This window comes from Xenopus tropicalis, chromosome 6 (assembly GCF_000004195.4).
Source record: "Xenopus tropicalis strain Nigerian chromosome 6, UCB_Xtro_10.0, whole genome shotgun sequence".
Taxonomy (NCBI): domain Eukaryota; kingdom Metazoa; phylum Chordata; class Amphibia; order Anura; family Pipidae; genus Xenopus; species Xenopus tropicalis.
In genome coordinates this window covers 42,565,222-42,586,449 of record NC_030682.2, presented here as the reverse complement: position 1 = coordinate 42,586,449, position 21,228 = coordinate 42,565,222, and the positions used below count along the sequence as shown (strand labels likewise).

At 41.7% G+C, this 21,228-nt stretch overlaps 2 protein-coding genes across 5 annotated transcripts in view; one reads left to right on the top strand and one right to left on the bottom strand.

Moving 5' to 3' along the window:
• jazf1 (JAZF zinc finger 1) overlaps positions 1-4,780 on the top strand; it is a 155,842-nt gene extending 151,062 nt beyond the window's left edge. Inside the window, exons 4-5 of the mRNA XM_002933383.5 lie at positions 97-266; positions 3,845-4,780. Of these exons, the coding sequence (XP_002933429.1) occupies positions 97-266; positions 3,845-4,021 (347 nt within the window). The 3' untranslated portion in view covers positions 4,022-4,780. The remainder of the gene's footprint in view (positions 1-96; positions 267-3,844) is intronic.
• A 6,462-nt stretch (positions 4,781-11,242) lies between these two features.
• The window catches only part of tax1bp1 (Tax1 binding protein 1), a 60,521-nt gene continuing 50,535 nt past the window's right edge, over positions 11,243-21,228 (bottom strand). For 2 of the 4 annotated variants that reach the window (XM_031903297.1, XM_031903296.1), the window contains exons 14-18: positions 20,615-20,710; positions 19,622-19,787; positions 18,513-18,679; positions 14,306-14,409; positions 11,243-13,873 (exon numbers count right to left, since the gene is read on the bottom strand). In XM_031903297.1, coding sequence (XP_031759157.1) covers positions 13,672-13,873; positions 14,306-14,409; positions 18,513-18,679; positions 19,622-19,787; positions 20,615-20,710 — 735 coding nt within the window. In that variant the 3' untranslated portion in view covers positions 11,243-13,671. 4 annotated transcript variants of the gene reach the window in all.

The window sequence follows — 21,228 nt, the reverse complement described above, 5'->3', positions numbered from 1 at the left end:
AAGACCCCTATCTTCCACAGCAACAAATGTGTTGGCCACCATGAACAAACAGTGTTGTCATAATATTTTTGCCTTGTTTTTGTGCTGCCTCTGCAGGAAGTGAGTACGACGAGGAAGAGGTAGACTATGAAGAGTCAGACAGTGACGAGTCATGGACCACAGAGAGTGCCATTAGCTCTGAAGCCATCCTTAGTTCCATGTGCATGAATGGGGGAGATGAGAAACCATTTGCCTGCCCTGTTCCTGGCTGTAAAAAGAGATATAAGGTAAGGGTCATATTAGAATGTGAATTGTCACCATTCTCAGCTGCTTATAACTGTCATATTCAGTGCATTATTTTGGATCAGTAACACCCTAGGCACCAGACCTCAGACCACCCCTTACCCTGCAGCCTAATCAGCGTGTCCTACTGTGTGCCGCTGGCACAGACTTATGGGTATCACTCTGCCCCCAGAATTAATTGCAATTATGCAGCAGGGTTGTATTCTTAAAGTGGTTGTAAACCCAGTCATAACACTGCCCCCGCTAGTTTTGCTAAAGAAGTTGTCAAAAAATGTAATTATAGATGCAGGAAAATTCCCTAATGAGCATTCTACTGACTAAAAACCTCATTATAAGTGCAAGAAAATAGACCAATGAGAACACTGATTCCCAGCACTGTGTCAGGCATCTTGTTGTTATCTTACATATAGAGATAATTATGTAATTTTTTCCCTTCATTATATGACACAGGAATCAGACATGGGGATAAAAGACAGACTTGTTCAGTGCTGGGAAACTGTGCTTAAAGCTAATACAACACACAGCACATGTAGCATATTTTGGCAAGCCGTAAACCACTTATCGAGAATACGCTACATACGCTTAAAAATCCTCCTACCTGTGCCTGCACCTAAAAATGCTAAGTATTGCGTTTTTTGGCAGATATTGCCTACATGTGCACCCGAGCATATTCAATGCATTCAGGTGCAGGCACAGGTAGGAGGATTTTTAAGCGTATATAGCTTATTCTCGGTAAGTGGATTTCGGCTTGCCAAAATATGCTACATGCGCTGTGTGTTGTATTAGCCTTCAGCTCCCAACTCCAACTGCAGGAACAAAGAACAGGGAGCCAGGTTTATACAGATCAGCTGGGATTCTCATTGGAGGATCTTTTGCATTTTAATGCAGCCGCTGGCCCTGGAGATTTGGGAAAAAGATTTATTGTGCAATATTGCTTTAAGAATACAAACCCTAATGTTGCTGGACTACAGCTCCCAGAATGCCACAACCTTATTATATGTTACATTATTCTGGGATTTGTAGTCCAGCAACAGCTGAGTTAAGTTGAGCAGTGCAGTGCAGCAGTGTTTACATCCCCTTTAAATGGGGTGGTGTGCAACATGTTGCTCCAGAGCCAATGGTTGGGGATCACTGTCTTCAGTGACTTATTATACCCTAATTCCATTATTGGCGTCACTGGTGCTCTGTGCTCACCAAATGCTTTTACAAAACCACGTGCCCGACTTGTATTTCTTGACGGAAGAAACACTGCATTGTGGGTAAACAACAGTAAAAATTGCACATAGCCCTGTAAGTTTGGTAATAATTTGTATATTAGATTCGTAGCAGGGCAACACAATCAATTTTAATTACTAATAACACCCAATAGTCAGACTTTCCACCCCCCTCTCTTTATGTGGGGATTTTCCAGGTCCATTTTATTCTGCAATGGCTGTGTGCCAACAGCTGCAGTCCATAAGCGCCAGCCCCTGAGCCTTCTCCCTACAAGACATTAAGCATTATTCTGCTCTGTTCCACCCCCCAAGCCCGCACCTTAATGTGCTACACAACAATATAATTAGTGGCATTTCACTTGCTTTTATCCTGCCTTTGGCCTGGAGGAAAATGCACCTTTAATATTAAAAATAGAAAGAGGGACTTTAAGGAACTGTAAATAAAGTGGAATTAAAGCTGCAATTAGAGCTGGTATCCAAATCCCCATGCCTGCAGAGGTGTGCCTGGGGGCTGGCACTGCTGTGCGTTGTACGAGCGCCTCTTGACTCTCTCACCAACACTTGTGTCTCACATGATGTTTATTCCTGTCCATTTAAACCCTGAGCAGTGTGAACATATTTATGGCGCAGCCAGATACAATAAACGAGTGTTAGGCCGGGTATGGCATGGCACACCCTGGTACAATACTGTACATACATCTCTGCAGCTTAATTACAGCACATTCAGCCCTGATTAGTTGGACTGGAATATGATTTGCAGGGGAGGGGGGTGCTGGGGATGGGTGCTGTTTAGTCTGGAGTCTCAGGGGGAAAGCAGAGCAATCTGCGGGGCAGCAGACAGTGTTATTTTCCCCTCACTCCATGAATACAGTTTGTTTATGAGTAAAGTAGTGACAGTGGGAGGGTATATTGTAAAAGTCACAATGCCTTTACCTCAGGAAGCAGGCAGGCCATTGTGAGAGCAAGAAGGGCCCATTCCCAGGGGGCATCCCCGCACCACACTGAGGGTTTCTTTAGAAGAGAAAAGCTTGATGCAGAAGCCTGTAATTTGCCACATCCTGTCTGTTCTCTGTGTGACTGCCAGCCCGCGTTTTATTGCCCAAATAAGCACACTATTCCTGCCTGCTTTTCCTATCACACCACCTTCGTCTCCAGCGCACAAGGACTGTCTCAAGGATATCTTGCACACCATTAAGTCAGAAGGGGATGAAGTTAATGACCCATGGGAAAGCTGACAAACGTGCAACAAGCAGCAAATAAAAAGTAATGATACAGAGACTAGAATAAACAGAAGGATTTCTTCCTTCTCCCAGGAATTTACTCTGATGTCTCTCAGCCTTTTCTCTCTCCCTTTTTTTTTTCTTTTTGTCCAACATTGTCTCTGTGCTCTGCACCTCTGGCATCATAAGGGGTTAAGTACAAGTTACTTTTTTATTATTACAGAGAAAAAGGAAATAGTTTTTGAAATTTTGAATTATTTGATTAAAATGTCTGTTTGGAGTCTACTGGAGATGACCTACCTGTAATTCAGTCTTTGGTTGGCAATGGGCAAAGGTGCCCTTGTTACTTCTGGAACACAGAATAGTACATCATGTTATAAAGCTATGGAAACAAGCTTCTAGAAAATGCTGCAAGACGCTGGTTTGCTTCCAGAAGCTTCCTTTCAGGATTGTATGTACTTGGGTACCATTGTGCCTTGTGTCATGTAGTACAGTGGCCTGCTGGGCATGGAGGGATTCTGCATGGCACACCTCTGCAGATAATTCCCGTGGAGGAATTAAGTCTGTGTTTTAATGAAGTTACTGCATAGTAGCTGCCAACATTCTAAATATAGGTATGGGATCTGTTATCTGGAAACCTATAATCCAGAAAGCTCCAAATTAAGGGAAGGTCATCTCCAGTAGACTCCAAACAGACATTTTAATCAAATAATTCAAAATTTAAAAAACTATTTCCTTTTTCTCTGTAATAATAAAAAAGTAATTTGTACTTAACCCCAACTAAGATACAATTAAGTGGGTGCACAAACTATAGGGCGCTGGGAGACAGCATTATGACTGGCTTTATAACCCCTTTAAGCCCACTTTCCCAGAGCTGAACAATTCTGTCCTTTATCCCCATAGGAAAGAGTCATACTGTAAAGTCAGTGACAGGTGCATAGACGCCAAGGGGAAATGTATTGGTACATTCATTTGAGTACATTGTAATTAATGCTATAGAGCTATATATATATATATAGCAAAATATATATTGGTACATTCCTATTGGAATATAGGTTGGTGCCTTTGAGTAGCAATGTCTATTAAATGTAAAATGATTCTTAAACCCCTATTCTTGTTCTTCCACAGAATGTAAATGGCATTAAGTACCATGCCAAGAACGGGCATAGAACACAGATCCGAGTGCGTAAACCTTTCAAGTGTCGCTGTGGGAAGAGTTACAAGACAGCTCAGGGTCTCCGTCACCATACAATCAATTTCCATCCACCGGTCTCTGCCGAGATCATCAGGAAGATGCAGCAATAAAAGCTGAACCCCCCTCCCCGTGCCAAGAAGCCCTCACCAGCAGACGCTGAATCTGAAACAGCCGCCGTTCCTCTCTTCTTTTCTTTGCCATTGTATTTCAGGGGAAGCACTGGCTCAGTAGTAGGAATTACAGTGCATGCTTTGGCCCAGCAGCCCCACCTGGTCGGAATGGTGCAAGTCTAAAGGGAAATCTCTTTTGCACTTTTGCACAGGTTATTTTCCATGCCCATTCTCATTACTTTGACAAAGGTGCTAAAATAATGAGATGACATGATTAAATAAGTGTCGTTGGGCAAGAGCCCCAGGTCACCCCCCCACCCCCAGTGCATAACATTTAAGGGGGAACTGCCATATTATAAACAGAAATATCCACCAAGTTTTAGTGGATGTTTAATAGATCAGCATTATTATTTTGCATGGTTTACGAAGAGGGGTTTTCCAAAATGGTACTACACACAAAAGGTGTAAACGACATGGAATCATTGAGCCCATTTAAAGGCAAATTGCTTGCTCTTACAATACACACAAATGGGTGCACAAAAAACACCGAGCTTTTGTGGTGCAGTTGAATGATTGCTGTCTGTCCATTCAGTGACGTGTAGCTGCCTCTCAGTGCCTCCTGGTGCAGTAAGGGGCCGGCAGCACGAGACATTAGCTTGCACCAGTGATAAATGGAAATAAGACATTAAAGGGACCTAAACCCAACCATAAGGGCTCTGGCACACGGGGAGATTAGTCGCCCGCGACAAATCTCCCTGTTCGCAGGCGACTAATCTCCCCGAGTTGCCATCCCACCTGCGAAAATGTAAGTCGCCGGTGGGATGGTACACGCTACGCAGGCGATTTTGGCAAATCGGCAAAGTTGCCTCGCGAGGCATTTTTGGCGATTTGCCGAAATCACGCCGCCGCGTGTGCCATCCCACCGGCGACTTACATTTTCGCCGGTGGGATGGCAACTCGGGGAGATTAGTCGCCTGCGAACAGGGAGATTTGTCGCGGGCGACTAATCTCCCTGTGTGCCAGAGCCCTAAAGCTGTCCCGCCTCACCTCTAGCTGTTTTTTTTTTCATGAGAGTGGGACATCACTTTACCGTCTTGCTGTTATCTTACTAGATATGGACATTATTATGTCATTTTGGCTTCGTTTTGTTATATTATTTTTCCCCCACGTCTGATAACCGTGTAATATATACATATAATGGAGCCAAAATAACACAATAATCACCGTATGTAAAGTAAGATAACAACAAGATGCCCAACATAGTTCTAGTAAGTCAGCATTCTCATTGGTTAATTCTCTTGCATTTATAATTGTGTTTTTGGCCAGTAATTCTCATTAGTGTTTTTTTTTTCCGTGTGTAGTTACATCTATAGGAAAATGTGGGACAGCTTTATGGTTGGGTGTAGCATCCCAGAAAAACTATAATCAACTAATAACTAAAAGTAATGATGGAAGGGGGTATTAAACATCCACTGCAACTTTATAGGTACCTACATGTATGTATTATATATGGCAATCTCCATATTATTGTCTGCAACAAACTCAACATTGATTTTAAGGTGAACTGCCCCTTTAAAGGTTCATTTATAACACATGAGCGTGCATTAGAAGGCCATGGTGTATACGGGGGGGTCACTAACATGATTTACTCCATGCCTGCATATGTCACCAATAAATAAAGTGCCCCACCTACATAACCTACAGCTGCATTTCACACCGATCCATTGGCGCCCCAGGATGTAGCCGGGCCGTATGCCTTCCCGCTAGCCCTGCTAAAACATTAATAGGGTTATTTGTGCAGAACCCCTGGGGAATTGGGATGTTCCGTTTCCCTAATGCCATTTCTGGGAACTTTTTTGACAGGTAAATTCCCTTTTTCCAATCACTTTGCTACCAAAGGTTTTTTTTTTGGCAGCAAATCCGTATCTCCCAAACATGCAAGCAGGACTGAAGGACCTTAGCACCTTTCCTATACGTATATATAGATATATATCTGTATATAGAGGATAATGCCACAATATCTGTAGCACATTATTAACCCTTTCATAATTTCAGGGTCCTTCGGTGCAATGAACATAATGTGCATTTAATTCCAAATTATCACCACTTTGATACTCCTTAACCTGCCTTACGTAATAAGCTCAGTATGCTTGGTAATGATTGCATAGGTTACAGAGCTATAAATAAGAATGTTTAACATAATATTATAATACAAATTATTTTCATACGTAAGTAAATAGCATACATATAATGATTGTGCTTGCTGTTGTCTCACTTAGTTTCTCTTTTACCATGAAAGTGCTTAACCCCCCCCCCCCCATGTTTCTGCAACCAGCAAAATAGTGTTGGGCCCAACTGCTAGTGTCAGGAACCGGCACCAGAATAACGTTGTGGTTTCATAACAGATTGATGTTATTGACCAAAAACCAAAAAAAGTCTCTCTTTTTACCTTCTATAAAAAAGCGTTTGCCTGGCAGCATTGCAGCGTTGCCCTTTATTGGCAGAAACATTGGTACAGAACTTTGCAGGATGGCGCTACTGATCCCTAGGGATCACATTAATAATCTCATTGGCTTGCACTGCAGTATTCACAGCTAGAAATCTTGGGAGATCAAAGCTTGACTAAAGCCTAAGAAAGAATATGGGGGATATGTAATAAAATACACTAGCATTGCCCAAAAGCAGTAACCCATAGAAACCAATCAGCAGGTAGAATTTACTGGCCAAAAGTTATTGGTTACTAGAGGTACTATTCCTGGTCAAACTTGGTGCCTTTTATTACATATGGGGGTATGGCTAGAAATTGGAGGTATGGCTGGAAACTTACTGTACCAGCCCAGAGCTTCAGTAACCATTTAGCAGCAATGAACTAGGCCTTCAAAGTTGTCCAGCAGCTCTCCCCATCTTGGATCTTGTTAGGCCATCTTTTTGCCTGCCAGTGGCCTCGCACATGCTCAGTGCGCTCCGGCCTGTTGCCAATGAGATAATTTTAGAGATTGTTGAAAATAATTTGAAAAAGTGAAGTTCTAACTATTGTAATGGTTACTGCTAAACGGTTGATTATGAATGCATTCTAATGCAGAATGCACTGGTTTCTGTGCTGCCATGTAATGTGAGTCTGAATTTGATATTCTACAAATACTTTATATGGTCAATCCCTAATCTGAGAGGCGCAGAGCATGATGGGGAGCTACTGGGGCATCTTTGGGGGCACAGATCTTCCCTGCTAAAGGGCTGTGGGTGCCTTGGGCTGGTACAGAAGCACAAAACATACAGGCATAGAATGTTTAGGATTTGTTTGTTGAGCATTAGTTCTCCTATATGTATAGTGTATTTACCAAGGTTGTCTTTCTCCAGAGACAGAAATGTGTAATATTGTAATATTTCATGTTAAAGCATTGGTTTGTGAGACACAGAATGGTGGGAATGAATGTCGTGCCCGGCACAACACTGCAATGCTGCTGTTTCCTATTCACATCTCCCTATTACTTTCCCTTTATTTGTCTGTCCCGGGACAAGGAGAAGGAGCACTTTGTAGTTCTATATTGCCAACACAGTAAGACTTGTCTGCAATGCCAATCCCTGCAGCTCCGCGCGTGCTGCACCCCAATCTTTCAGCCGAGCCGGAGGCGCCTGTTGGAAGGTTTCCTTTCATGTTTATTGTATGTTATTTTTAAAGTTCATTTAAGCTGTGCTTTCTTTCTTTTTAGCCTTGTGATATTAACCTCAGGCCGCGCGCAGTTATCTGCTTAAACTCATTGGTCCCTCTGCTCAGCTGACAAACCCAGAGCAGCTGGGAGTCAAGTGCTGCGTTACATGTCTGGCCCATATCACACACAGTATATACAGTATAGAATACAGCAATGAGCTGGAATAGGCTTTAATGCCTCTCGCTGAACGGGGCAGAGATGGGCAGCTCTCTTGGGCCTTTGCCTTCATGGACACAAGTGACTCTGTAGTAATGTACACCAATCAGCATGCAACATTTGTATATGTAATTAAAGGGGATGTAAACCCTGCTGCACAGCGCTGCTCAACCAAATGTTACTCAGCAGTTGCTGGACTACAAATCCCAGAATATTGTAACATATAAAAATAGATAAAGGCATGCTGGGAGCTGTAGTCCAGCAACATCAGGGCCAGTTGCTGCATTAATATGCAAAAAAATCCTCCAATAAGAATAAATAAGCTGATCTGTATAAACCTGGCTCCCCTGTTCTCTGTTGGAGTTGGGAGCTTTAAAGGAACAGTAACACTAAAAAATGAAAGAGCTTTAAAGTAATAAAAATATAATGCACTGTTGCCCTGCACTGGTAAAACTGGTGTGTTTGCTACAGTAACACTACTATAATTTATATAATAAGCTGCTGTGTAGCCACGGGGGCAGCCATTCAAGCTGGGAAAAAGGAGAAAAGGCACAGGTTACATAGCAGATAACAGATAAGCTCTGTAGAATACAATAGTGTTTTATCTGCTATGTACCTGTGCCTTTTCTCCTTTGAATGGCTGCCCCCATGGCTACATAGCAGCTTATTTATATAAATTATAGTAGACTTTCTGAAGTAAACACACAACTTTTACCAGTGCAGGGCAGCAGCACATTATATTTTAGTTACTTTTATACACTTTCATTTTTTTTGGTGTTACTGTTCCTTTAAGCACAGTTTCCCAGCACTGAACAAGTCTGTCCTTTATCCCCATGTCTGATTCCTGTGTCATATAATGAAGGGAAAAAATGACATAATTATCTCTATATGTAAGATAACAGCAAGATGCCTGACAGTGCTGGGAATCAGTGTTCTCACTGGTCATTTGTTTTGCATTTATAATGAAGTTTATCAGTAGAATGCTCATTCGTGAATTTTCTTGTATCTATAATTATGTTTCTTGGCAACTTCTATAGCAAAACTAGGGGGCGAAGTGGGACAGCATCATGGCTGGGTTTACAACCCCTTTAAAAGTTCTACATTTGCCCCAGTGCAGTAAAACCAGAGCAGCCACTAAAATATTTGCACTTAAACAGGTGACCAGTAAATGCTGCCTGCTGATTGGTTGCCTTTTATTACATAACCATGTAAGAAGCAGGCAGGTGGGGGAATTTTGTCCAGCTCTGTTTTCACCGGATATATAAAAGGCAGCAGGTGCAGAGCAGAGAGGGCTCTCTTGGTAATGGCGGAAGGCTGAGGCTCCAACAGAGGGAAAAATAATCATCTGGGGAGTCTCGAGCTGTCGGACTATCAGTGCTGGATGGCCCTTCTGGGCCCACTAGAGAATCTGACATTGAGAGCCACTTTCACAACAGTCACAACATTTAGACTATTATGTAGGCCTGGGATGGAAATAAGAATGGGCTGATGGGAAATAGTCCTTGGCTGGGGCCCTGAAGGAGTCCTTTTGCTACCTTGGCAGGCCAGTCCAACCCTGTGGGCTACAGCTCCCAGGTATCTGCTGTTAATGGCATTGCTGAGGGTGGTATTTGTTATTTTAGCATCATTTTTACACTCCTTTATAAATGACCCCTATAAACTGGGCCAGTGTGGGGGAACTCAGTCCCATGTATGTAGACAGGCAAGTAGGGAACAAAGCAAATGTATATGAAGTAATATACGTTGTGCAGAGATCCCGATGCAGCAGAGGGTTCTGGGAGGGCACAGAAGGAGAATAACACAAGCCCGGTACTGCTGTGTGCTGTGATCCAGACATGGGGAAGGAGCCCTGTTTGGCTATTCTAAGCCATGGGGTGCGGCGTTGGCAGCACTACAGAAAGAAAAGTATTTTTTTTGTCCCAGTTTCTGTCTCTCCCAGGCCGGATGTTAGCGGCAAAGCCAAACAGTTGTAAAATAATGTCCCTGTTGCATGGAGATTCTGTTCAGCTATAAAAGTGCAACTCCCTTTTCTATTTCCCCATTGTGACAGTATTATTATTATCCAGGTAAGGATGGGACTATTTTGTTATATTGTGTATAGTGAATGTATTGTACGGTGTCTGTGAAAACAAATGTGCTTAAATTATATTTTCATATGTTTTGTTGGGGACAGAGTCCATTCAGTCTGAAGGGGCCAGTGGTTTTATGTTTCCAAACTGAAGGCAACTTAATGAATCAAAATCTTCTGTCAAAGCTGCTTATAAATGTAAATGAGAATTAAATAAAGCGCCTCTGACTGAGAATTGGACAAACGCCTCTTTTTTTTTGCTTGCAACTTTAAAGGTGACTAAGTTTGTGGTCATCAGAGGAAGAAACAGAAGAGAAGTTGGGAGCTTTAAACAGTTTCCCAGCACTCAACAAATCTGTTCTTTATTCCCATGTCTGATTCCTGTGTCATATAATGAAGGGGAAAACGACTTTCTGTATCCCCAACACCAAGTGCTGACTTGTGCAATAAAGTGTGCAAACGTTTGTCATAAACAAAAACATCTACCTGGGCAATGTATTAACTTTGTAGCAGGCTTTATTTGCTGCTCAGATAAATTGTATATAGAGTTCATTGTCTGTATCTTCTGCCTGTTGATTCCAAGTGATTTGCTGGGGAACAATACCTGTGTTTACTGCTTACCCAGCAATATACTGTACATAGGACAAAGGCATTGAAACTTCAGAAACCCAAAGCAATGGGTATGTCATCCCACCAGTGATTCCCATTCTTTCCAGAGTGAAGCGGGAGATCAGTTGCCCACAGTAGCGAAGGTTACAAAAGTGCCCACAAAATGGCACCTGCCTGCTTGATGTGATTGTAACTTCCAAGACAGGATTCAAATAATTTATGTAATGTAAATAATTTAGAAATATTTCTTAGGGTGACAGGTCCTCTTTAACAAAGAAGTAGGGTAGAAATGGTAGCCATTTTGTCCACACAACCCTTTAGTAGTGAAGGAAGAAGATGCCCCAGTGGCTTCCCATGTACTGTTTTGCAGATTTCACATTCTCTGGGCTGCTGTTAGTTCACTGAGCTTTTACATAAGTGCATGGAACTCCATAGTGACTTATAATATACTCATATTTTACAACAGGAAGTAGTTTATACACAAGTTTTAATGAGTCATGTGAAACTTAATACATCACTAAGCACTGACTGTAAATGATGACGTCACTAAACACCATTTATAGAGATACAATTTACAGAATATTAATGGCTCTTGTGTATTCCATACTTATAAACGATGCTTAGGGAGGTTGTCTCGTGTTGGTTTTTCAATAATCAGATGAGACTGAAGTTGGCGAGTTAGAGGTGAATAAAGTTTAATGATTTAATTTACAGGAGAAGCTGCACTCGTACATCCAGGTTAAACTCGGCTGCATTCAATCAAACACAATTTGTGACACAAGTTGTATAGTTCCGCAAAGTAGCCGTTACTGGGGTATGAAACATGGAGAGATAAAGGCAGAGATGCAGGAAAGACATATACAAAGGGGGGAAGATACAGAGAAAGATATGGGAGGGAGAGATAAAGGCAAAGAGATACGGGGGGGGGGGGGCGGGGGGAGAGTAAGAGAGAGAAATAGAAATACAGGGAGAAATAGAGAGATACAGGGAGAGATATGGGGGGTGGGAGATACAGAGAAAGATATGGGAGGGAGAGATAAAGGCAAAGAGATACGGGGGGGGGGGAAGAGAGAGGAAGAGAGAAATAGAAATATAGGGAGAGATATGGGGGGTGGGAGATACAGAGAGAAATATGGGAGGGAATGATAATGGCAAAGAGATATGGTGGGGGGGGAGAGAGAGAAATACAGGGAGAGATAGAGATACAGGGAGAGATATGGGGGGTGGGAGATACAGAGAGAGATATGGGAGGGAGAGATAAAGGCAAAGAGTTGGGGGGGGGAGAGCGAGATACAGAGAGAGATATGGGAGGAGAGAAATAACAGGAGAGACTGCAGTGGAGACTCCAAGCTACACAGATGCACTCAGATTTCTCTTTATTTGAAACAGAAGAACAATAGTGTTCAAGCAAATGATGCTTGGGCTGAACAGAAAGAGACTTTATACAGACATTACAAGAAAGAGTTAAAACATAAATATGGTATGATTTCTGTAAAGGGGACCATTTACAATGTAAAATTGTTAGAAAGCTCTTTAAAGCATTTTTGGAATTAACAGTAATATTTTTAAGGTTTCCCAATATTAGTAGCTCATATGATAAAGTTCCCCTTGCTGTGAGTAGGACGAGTCTCTTGCTGCTCTGCGGCTCAGCCCATTGCTCAGTATGAGGGGACAGTAGAAGTGAGCAGAGAAGTGTCAAGAGATGCTTATGCTTCAGTAAACTCTTGCTGTTTTGCTTGACCCTCACTGAAGCCAAAAAGCAGGGGGCACTCAGGCAACACCGATTTCTTAGCAGTGTAAATCATGAAATCTTTTTAAAAAATGTAAATTACAAAAGTGCTCAAAAGAGCATTCTGAGCAATGTTACAGGTTAAATAGTATATGTCCCCTTTAACCTTCTTAAAATAAATGATATTATCTGACTGCCATGTCATACAGCGCATTTATTCCAGGCATGTAATAGGCTTGGGCAGGCAACTGCATAATAACCAGTTATGTCGGCTGGAACCAAATGACTTTGCATCACTCTGCAAATAATAGTTCAGCTTTAGGGGCCTATTTATCAAGCTGTATAAAATGTTTTACTTCAGAAACAAACTCTACACCTTGATAAATTCCACCTGAATTTGCTCAATAATTTCTCCTGAGCTAAAAGGTAAATTATTAAACAAAACAAGGAACCACCACAGAGAATTGTACTCTCCGCCTCCCACTTATTCCCAGCTTATCGCTATGTGTAGTGCATCATAACTCCACTTCTTCTGTTGCGCAGCTTGATAAATATGCCCTTTAGTGTTGTGTGCGGGCTCCTCCGGGTATCACACAGCGCCTGTAATAACCAAGCTATTAATGTAATATTACCTCAGGGTAGAGATGAATAGAAAGCAATGGGTGGATTTTTCCCAGCGCCACAGAACACTTTATCAGAAGTATAAATAGACATGCTGCAATCAGACCAATGGGATTACTCCCTAACTAGCATATGCCATCACTGAACTGCCCTTCTTCTACCACTGGTAGCATTTGGGTTTTGTGCCCTTTACACCGTGGCCTCTCTTGTCTTTAAAGGATTAACTGCAATTAACACTAAGTTAAATCTATCATATCGTAAGAGAAGCAAGAAATTATGTTTAAATCATTGCAGAACATTTCTAAAGGGAAATGTTTCCCACCCCCTCGTGTATAAGTGGGTTATCCCACTCTCCGCTAAACAGATAGGTATAAGAATAATGGATTCACTTGACTTTAATCTATTATAAATGTCTGTGCAAATAATTACAGCATATTACCAGCAACCAAGCCATATGCTGCTTTCATTAAAGTATATATCAATGGAAACTGCCATTTTGCTTGCCCTGAATGAGGGGACTAAGGATGGGTTCAGACAAGTGCGGATACTGAGGAATATGAAATCATGAAGGGACAGCCCATGGCCACATACGTTATAGTCTGTTTAAGGGAAAGTAATGACAGATCCCTACTTCCAAGCAGATTTATTGCCCCCATTGGTTCTGATGGGGAGTGACGCTTTAAGCTACATTGCACACCTAGTTTTTAAGGTGATCTCCTCACCGCTACATTACAAACATACAACAAGCATGGCGGCTTTAGTCAAAATTCAAGACACTGCCATCAAAGTGGGTCTGCACATGCCGCTCGAAGATCTGCTGGTCGCAGTCTGGGGGGAACTGCTCGTTGCACATGGGGCAGACTTTCCAGTGACTCTCCACGTGGGCTTCAAACTGGCCCTGGTCGTAGTTGGGGGGAAATGAGACTGGGCAGAGAGGGCACTTCTTATTCATAGTGTACCTAAAAAAACAAATTCAGCCATTAACCATGGGGTGCTGCGGTGGCAATATACAATGCACACACTCAATTGCCCCCCTATACACAAAACTGGCTGCACAGAACTCAAATCCAATTATTTCCAGAAAACTGAACTCTGCCCTGCGCCTGGGATGTGCGGGTATCAGCATGGGAAAAGAACCATCATGCCTCAGCAGTTTCTGGGGTTTGGTCCCAGTGGCTGCTCCCAAGGGTAATTCTCCAACACAGAACACACGAGTTGTCTCTGACAGACACGTATGGCATTCGGCAGGATTAGGGGACAGACATGTCTGACCCCAGTAAAAGGCCCAGAGGGGTCAGGTAAAATGAAACACTATTACACATGATTGCTATCTACTGATATCTGAGTTGCATGAAACTTTTTTTTAATAAAAATATTCCAAATGTTATTACCCTGCTTCAAAGCAGAAGCCTGATTGGTCATGCATGGCGATGCGTGTAGGATCAGGAGTTTGTTCAAAATTTACATTATCGTCATCATCATCATCGTCTTCATCCTTTAAAAGCAAAAACAAAAGGACACCAGTTAACAGACAGTACACAGCAATGTGAATATGATAACATTACTACTGAGCTTTATTCCACATATATGTTCCTTGCAGAAAAGCACTGATGGCTGACATGGATTTCTGTATGAGAGACTGCAATACAGTTGGTGCAGTGATGGGCCAGGAAACAAGAGGGATATATGTGAGTGCCAGTAACTGTGTGACGCTGAATGTGTGCATCAATGTTATTATAGTCCCCCAGGAACTGTGGCTGAAGCTGAACACGTGTGTTACATATTAGGGTAAAGACACACTGAGCTACTAGTAGCAGCTACTTGTCACAGCTACACCAGAAAATACCCTGCCATAGAGAATACTGAGAATTGCCTCTGCTAAAACACACGTAGAGACAGTTATCAGTAAATGATCAGCATTGTCTGATTGTCTGTCTGTAGCCGTAACAATTAGCTGCTACTAATAGCTCCGTGTGTCTTAAGGCTCTGGCACACGGGGAGATTAGTCGCCCGCAATAAATGTAAAATCGCCGGTGGGATGACATACGCAGGCGCTGCGATTTCCCTGAAATCGCAGAAGTTTCCTCTCAAGGCAACTTCCGCGATTTCGGGGAAATTGTGGTGCCGCATATGCCATCCCACCGGCGATTTACATTCTCGCCGGTGTGATGGCATTTCGGGGAGATTAGTCGCCTGCGACAAGGGAGATTTGTTGCGGGCGACTAATCTCCCCGTGTGTCACAGCCCTTAACCCTAAACCATTCACATGAGTCTTTGAGAGCTTATAAGTGAATGAGCCTACTACAGACCAACACAATAAGGGGAATTGGGTGCTAAAGTAACTATTGCACAGTATAAGTATAGATAGTCAAACAGATGAGACTATGTATACAGATCTCTGATTTGGGCTCCCAGCAAATCCATGCAAGTTGGAAGCACGTCACAACTCACTAGTTCCCTCTGACAATGTGAGAGTGAGCAAAGGCAACACAAGAGTCGCGTGTCAGCACGCAGCCAGGAGTGATGTGCACATGGAGCTAGCGCCACTCAAGCATGTCACACGTGTCTCTCCGCACTCAGGCGCATCACTTAAATTGCCCTGCTGAGCAAAAACTACATCTCATCAGCTCTGACAGCTGCTCTATCCCGCGCACTAACAGCAGAGATCTATAGCCGCCCACCATGGATGGCAATCACTGTGCTGATAGACAATCAGAGCCATCACAGAAAGCTCAGCGCTGCCAATACAATAAAGAACAGAATGAAATCCATGCGCATCGTGTTTAACCCATGGATGACAGCAAGATACCCACAGGCCATGCAGCAGGTTCTCAAACTTTTTCGCTGCACTCTCAAAGTTCTGTCAAATATGGTTCCCAACTGGCCACACTTTATAATAAGCCTTCTTCTTGTGGACACTCATAACATCACCACTGTTTGGAATGGAAGTGCCAGCCTGTAAGCTCCGGGGCAAATGTAAGCGCATATTATTCAGTGATCAACTAAAGGTGAAAAAACAGTATAATTTATCTGTACTGAGGCACAGTGTGCCCACCACCTTTCTAACGCACACGAAGCACCGGATTTAAAGTTGTGGCACCCCAAGCCCGCCCCCCATCCCTCCCGAGCGCATGCGCAAACGCGCGAGCAAGCTCCCCAGTCCACACCAGTATTTATGGGATAAAAGAAAAGATGTGGTGACAGAAGAGAACAGTAACATTGGCAAATATGCTTCTTCTGTATAACAGGCGTTTTGCACTTGGGCACAAGGTTAGTGGACAGCAATTTCTTGGACAAAACACCCGGGCCAGAAAAAGGGCTGTGCTAATTAAAGTTCCCCACAAGACTACAGAATAGAAGAGCCTGTCGTACGTAATGTCAAGATGATTAAATATGGGAAAAAAAGTGAAAAGGTGGGTAACATCACTGAGCTAACACTTTACACCTTAGAGAAGGCAGCAAAACATATGACAGGTTTTTTAATTACCTTCAATCCTAGCCGTGGGGGACCTGAAGGCAGAAGCAATAAGAACAATCCTCTGTATTCTAGGTGCTGAGCACTAAGGCTAAAAACAAGCCTGTCTCACCTCTGATCACTTTCTGCAAAGGTTAATAGCAATTATATGCAGCAAACGAGACTAAATGAGAAACAGGTCGCGCTACTGCTGTACTGAAAAGAGCACAGTGCTCAACAGATAAGTATTTCTCATCACAAGCGCCTTGCCAGGTCCAAGGAGCCCTGCTGTGGAAATGCTAACCCAGAGAACACAGTGGCATTTATAGTAAATTTACAGTTCCAGAAATATGGTTACTCCCTCCTGCCATGTCCTGCCAGGCAGAGTCAATTATCGATGTGAAATATATGTCATCAGTAGTTATATTACTAATACAAATGTGAAAAGATCAATGATTTATGACATTTGTAAAAGGTTATGAGAAGCTACAACAACAAGAAGAACTGGAACATTCCACAAATCACTACAGTTTTTGAGCTCATGGATTTCCGTTATGCCAGGGCCCTCGAAATGTTAAGGAATTACAAATTCCAGAATCCTTCAACAGTCATGGAATCCTGCTGGCCAGCTACATGATGTTAGGCCTGTGGCACAATAACGTATCTCTACCAGCATATTATAACCATGGGGGAATGACCCAATACTCCTCTGGCCGCCTGTCATTGATATGAATATAACCCCACAGTGATGAGAGAGGATAGGCACAGGGAGAGTATCAGCCAGTGCAAAAAGCTATATGTGCTGTAAGCTTAAATCTAGACTCTTGCAAAAAAGCTTAGGGTTCCACAAACTGCTCTCAGCAGCATCTTTTTTTTTGCAAATGTTTTTTTATTGAAGCAAGTCTCAGCTTTGTCCAATCCACAGATGCTTCACTTGTGCAATGTACATTCATCTTCTGGTATTAGCCATTTCTGAGACAGCTGCATTTTTATACTGCTACTACCAGGAAGCGCAGACAGTTAGCCGTTCAAAGAGCCACATTAACTCTAACATTTCTATTTTTTTTTTTATAAAATTTGAATAAACCAACATCAAAAATCATAAAACAAGGATCCTCCAAAAGAAGGATCCTCCAGGGGAGGTAAGATGCATCTGCCATTGACTTTTACATGATCTCTGCAAGTTTTAGCTGATGAATTGTTTGAATCGGATTTTTAGGTGCTCAGTAAATCTCAAAAAACTCACAACTTTTTTTTCCTGCCACTTATAGCTCTAAAAAATCTGAATCAGAAAAAAAAAAATCTAAAATAAATAGTCCCCTAAGTCTTCAAGGAGCTGCTGAGCCAGGCCTGCTACTGACTTACAGGGGGTTTTTGTTTGCTGTAAGACCACAAAAAATATCTTGCCATAAGGGAAACTGCAAAATTGCCCCTGCTAAAAAACTCAAATCACATAATGCTTTTGTAAGCTTCTAAGCAATTGCACGATTTGAGTGTTTTAGCAGAGGCGAGTCTCCATATTCCCTATGGCAAGGTATATTTTCTAGTGTTTTGCAGCCGTGACAAAACACAGGCAAAAAGCACACCATGTATCATTGCCCTAAATCTGAATTAAAATTATTATTATCTCAGAAACCACTCAAAATAATAAAAAAAATTTAATTTGAGAAGACCACTCTGAATATGTTTACATCAATAATTTCTTTATGTTTAGCTCGCCTTTAAAGTTTGCAAAACAGCACGATTATGTTGTGTCATTCGCCCATTTTATTTAAATTATAATTTATATGGAGCTTTCTTTGCAGACAGCAGGATAAGAAACATCTGCACAAGAAAGCATTATGGCTCCACATAAAGGAACAAGCAAGCAGATGAGCACAAAGACATCAATACACTTTTTAAATGTAACTTCTTTGGTTCTTTTAAGTCCTAAAGCCTATCCATAAATCCTATTACCTCTTCCTGAGGATCAAAGATTCCAGATTGCAGTCAGATATATTTAAATAATAATATTTTCTCTGGCATAAAGGGATATGTTACATTCTGCTTAACCATATGTCAAACAATGATATAGTAAATTATACATACATAGAACATAGAGTTTAAAAACAATAGCACTGGCAAAATGACAAGCTAGTAAGTACCTTAGTAATTAGGCCTGCATTGTTTTCATCAGGATCTTCCAAACCATCAGGCCGACTAAGGTTGCGAGCAGGTTGACTGCAGACAACCTTGTCCTCGAGACCCCAGGAGGTAGCTCTTACTGGAGGTCCTTGGACTTCATCTGGATTAAAAGCTCCATCTGCTCCATCTGAAAAATAGGTTTTACTAGTTGACTGACATGTTGAATATTGTCTTGAGAGCACAGGCATTTATTATAGCATTATCACCCAAAAACTGTAACAATTAAAGTTTCTCTCCTATGATGCAACTGGGGCTGGTCACTGGTGCCTAACCACATCGCAAATATATGTACTGTATATACAGTATACTGTATAGAAGATCTGCATGGATAAAGAAGCAAATTGATTTTTTTTTTGGCAAAACTAACCCAAGAATGTTTTGCCAAAACTCTACTGAAATCTTTCATTCCTACAGGATGCTACATGTGTCATATGAATAAAAACAGAGTACAAAGAAGTACAATTAAAGAAGAAAGAAAGTCCCAATCATTGGGGGCTACCAAATGTTAGGCACTTTCCTGGTACCCCAAGCCAGCCTTGTTAGCAGAAAACTGCACTGGCCCAGGGTACCTGAGAGTGAGTAATGCTTCACGATTCTGGGGCAGACGCATGCAAAGTATTATGAAAAGGCCTGACTTTCTTGTTAAAGTTCAGCTTTTCACTCCATGCGCATGTGCCAGCTGCACGAAGCAGGAAGATTGTTCGCTCGTAGATACCCCGGGCTTGTGCAGTTTTCAGCTAACAGGAGCACTGGCCCATTGTACCAGCTAAGTGATTACAATCACTGAGGGGGGGGGCTAAAATTTGGGCACCCCCTACTGATTAAGACTTTCCTTCTCCTTTAAATCACTGGAACATTAAGGCCTCAGTGCCCAAATTGCTGGATTTTTAGAAGAACATCAAAGCTTCTAATGGATGTCAAAAGGTGAAATTCTAATTGTAGTTGCCAAGTAGGGGTGCCAAAGCAAATAATGAATTGCCACAGAAGACTAGAGAGCAACATAATACACAAATTATGTAATTAAATCCATACTGCATGTACATGCAATAGGAACGAATTAGCCACGTACCTCTAGTTTCTTGAGATGCATATGGATTTCCAAACTGAAGAAGAGGCTGCTGAGCTGGAATGGCAGGAGCTAATCTGTGTTCATCACAATATGGATTAAAGAACTGCAGCCCCTGTGTGTTACTTGCAGCCCAGCCTGCTTGTTTTTCCAGTTTTTTCTCAAGATCCTCAAGAAAAGACACAAATATAAATAAAATAGCACAATAGTATTGTGGCAGCATATAAATAACTTTACAAATCACATGCATCGTAGCAAAATGCTATAACAGCCTGTCATAAGTAACTGGGCAACTGTTCTTTGACACAAAATTATGCAATATCAGTACAACTACTGTCTGCCACAGGAAGGTTTCAGTTGGTATGGTTATATAAAGGTTCATACCACTGGTTGGCCTCCAGTGTGGTTAGCCATTGTTAATGTTACACAGGACAGTGAATCACATACAGACGCAGCACAACTCCAGTATCTGCATGTGTATATTTAAGATATTGTGCTTTGTAAATAGGTGGCCTACTATCCAGATGCAATGTCCGTTCCCCTGCAACGGCCATCCAAGGAATGTGTATATCTATTTCTTCTAAGCAAGTCTCCCATATTGCTCTGTTATAGAGTAACTATAAAAATAGCTACTATCTTTAAAAAAGCAAAAATGCCAGTAAGCCTATAACTGTTCTAAAAATGTTTATTTCTAGCCATGTACATGTTTGGATGGTTTGACATACTTGCATGTGTTCTGCTGCACATACTTTTTTTTAACCATTGTTATGAAGGGCTGGGCTCTATGCATGGGGTATACCAGCAAATTTCCAAAATAGTTGTTTTGCTGGTTTTATTGAGAAGCCTAATTGATGATGGACCAAAATAAACGTGGCATCTGCTTCGTACGAGGAATACCAAATGTACATTTTCATGCATTCTTTTAGGGGTACTATCCCCTTTATATATATATATATATATATGTATGAATGTTAGTTTGTTGTGTTTAGTTCTCACATTTATAAATCTCTCCATTTTCGCCTTTTCATTACGAAGTGTTTCAATACTATAAGACAGGTCACATATTTCTCGATCTTTCTCTGCAGACTGCACCTGAGAAAAAATAATTAGAGAGACTCTGCATCATCAAATAATCACTTTAAATACAGAATGCAATTTTTGTGTCAGAAATATTCAACATGAGAGACCCAGCTAATTCTGTGGTTACTGGCTAGGATTTAGCAAACAGAACTATAATTACAGAGAATATTTCAATGGTTCCCTGTGATGGTAATGTGATGGTAAATGAGAAAAAATACTCATTCATGTCAATCTGTAGAATGAGAGGTGGTGGAAAAGAGGGAATATAGTACCTGAGCCAAACAGAAGAGGCTGTAGATACAATCATTTTCTACTTTTTTACAGATACCACATTGCCCCATGATACAATCTGATTAAACCTTATGATCCAGAGAGGAGACACAGAGATTTTACCCATCATTTCATACTGCACAACCTAAACTTGCTGCAGTTAAGACTTCAAAATGGGACCTATATAAAATCCAGGTAATGCAGTAGTAGCTGTTATGTTTCTTTTGTGCTTTTTTTAGTCCAAGGCATACTGAGAGTTG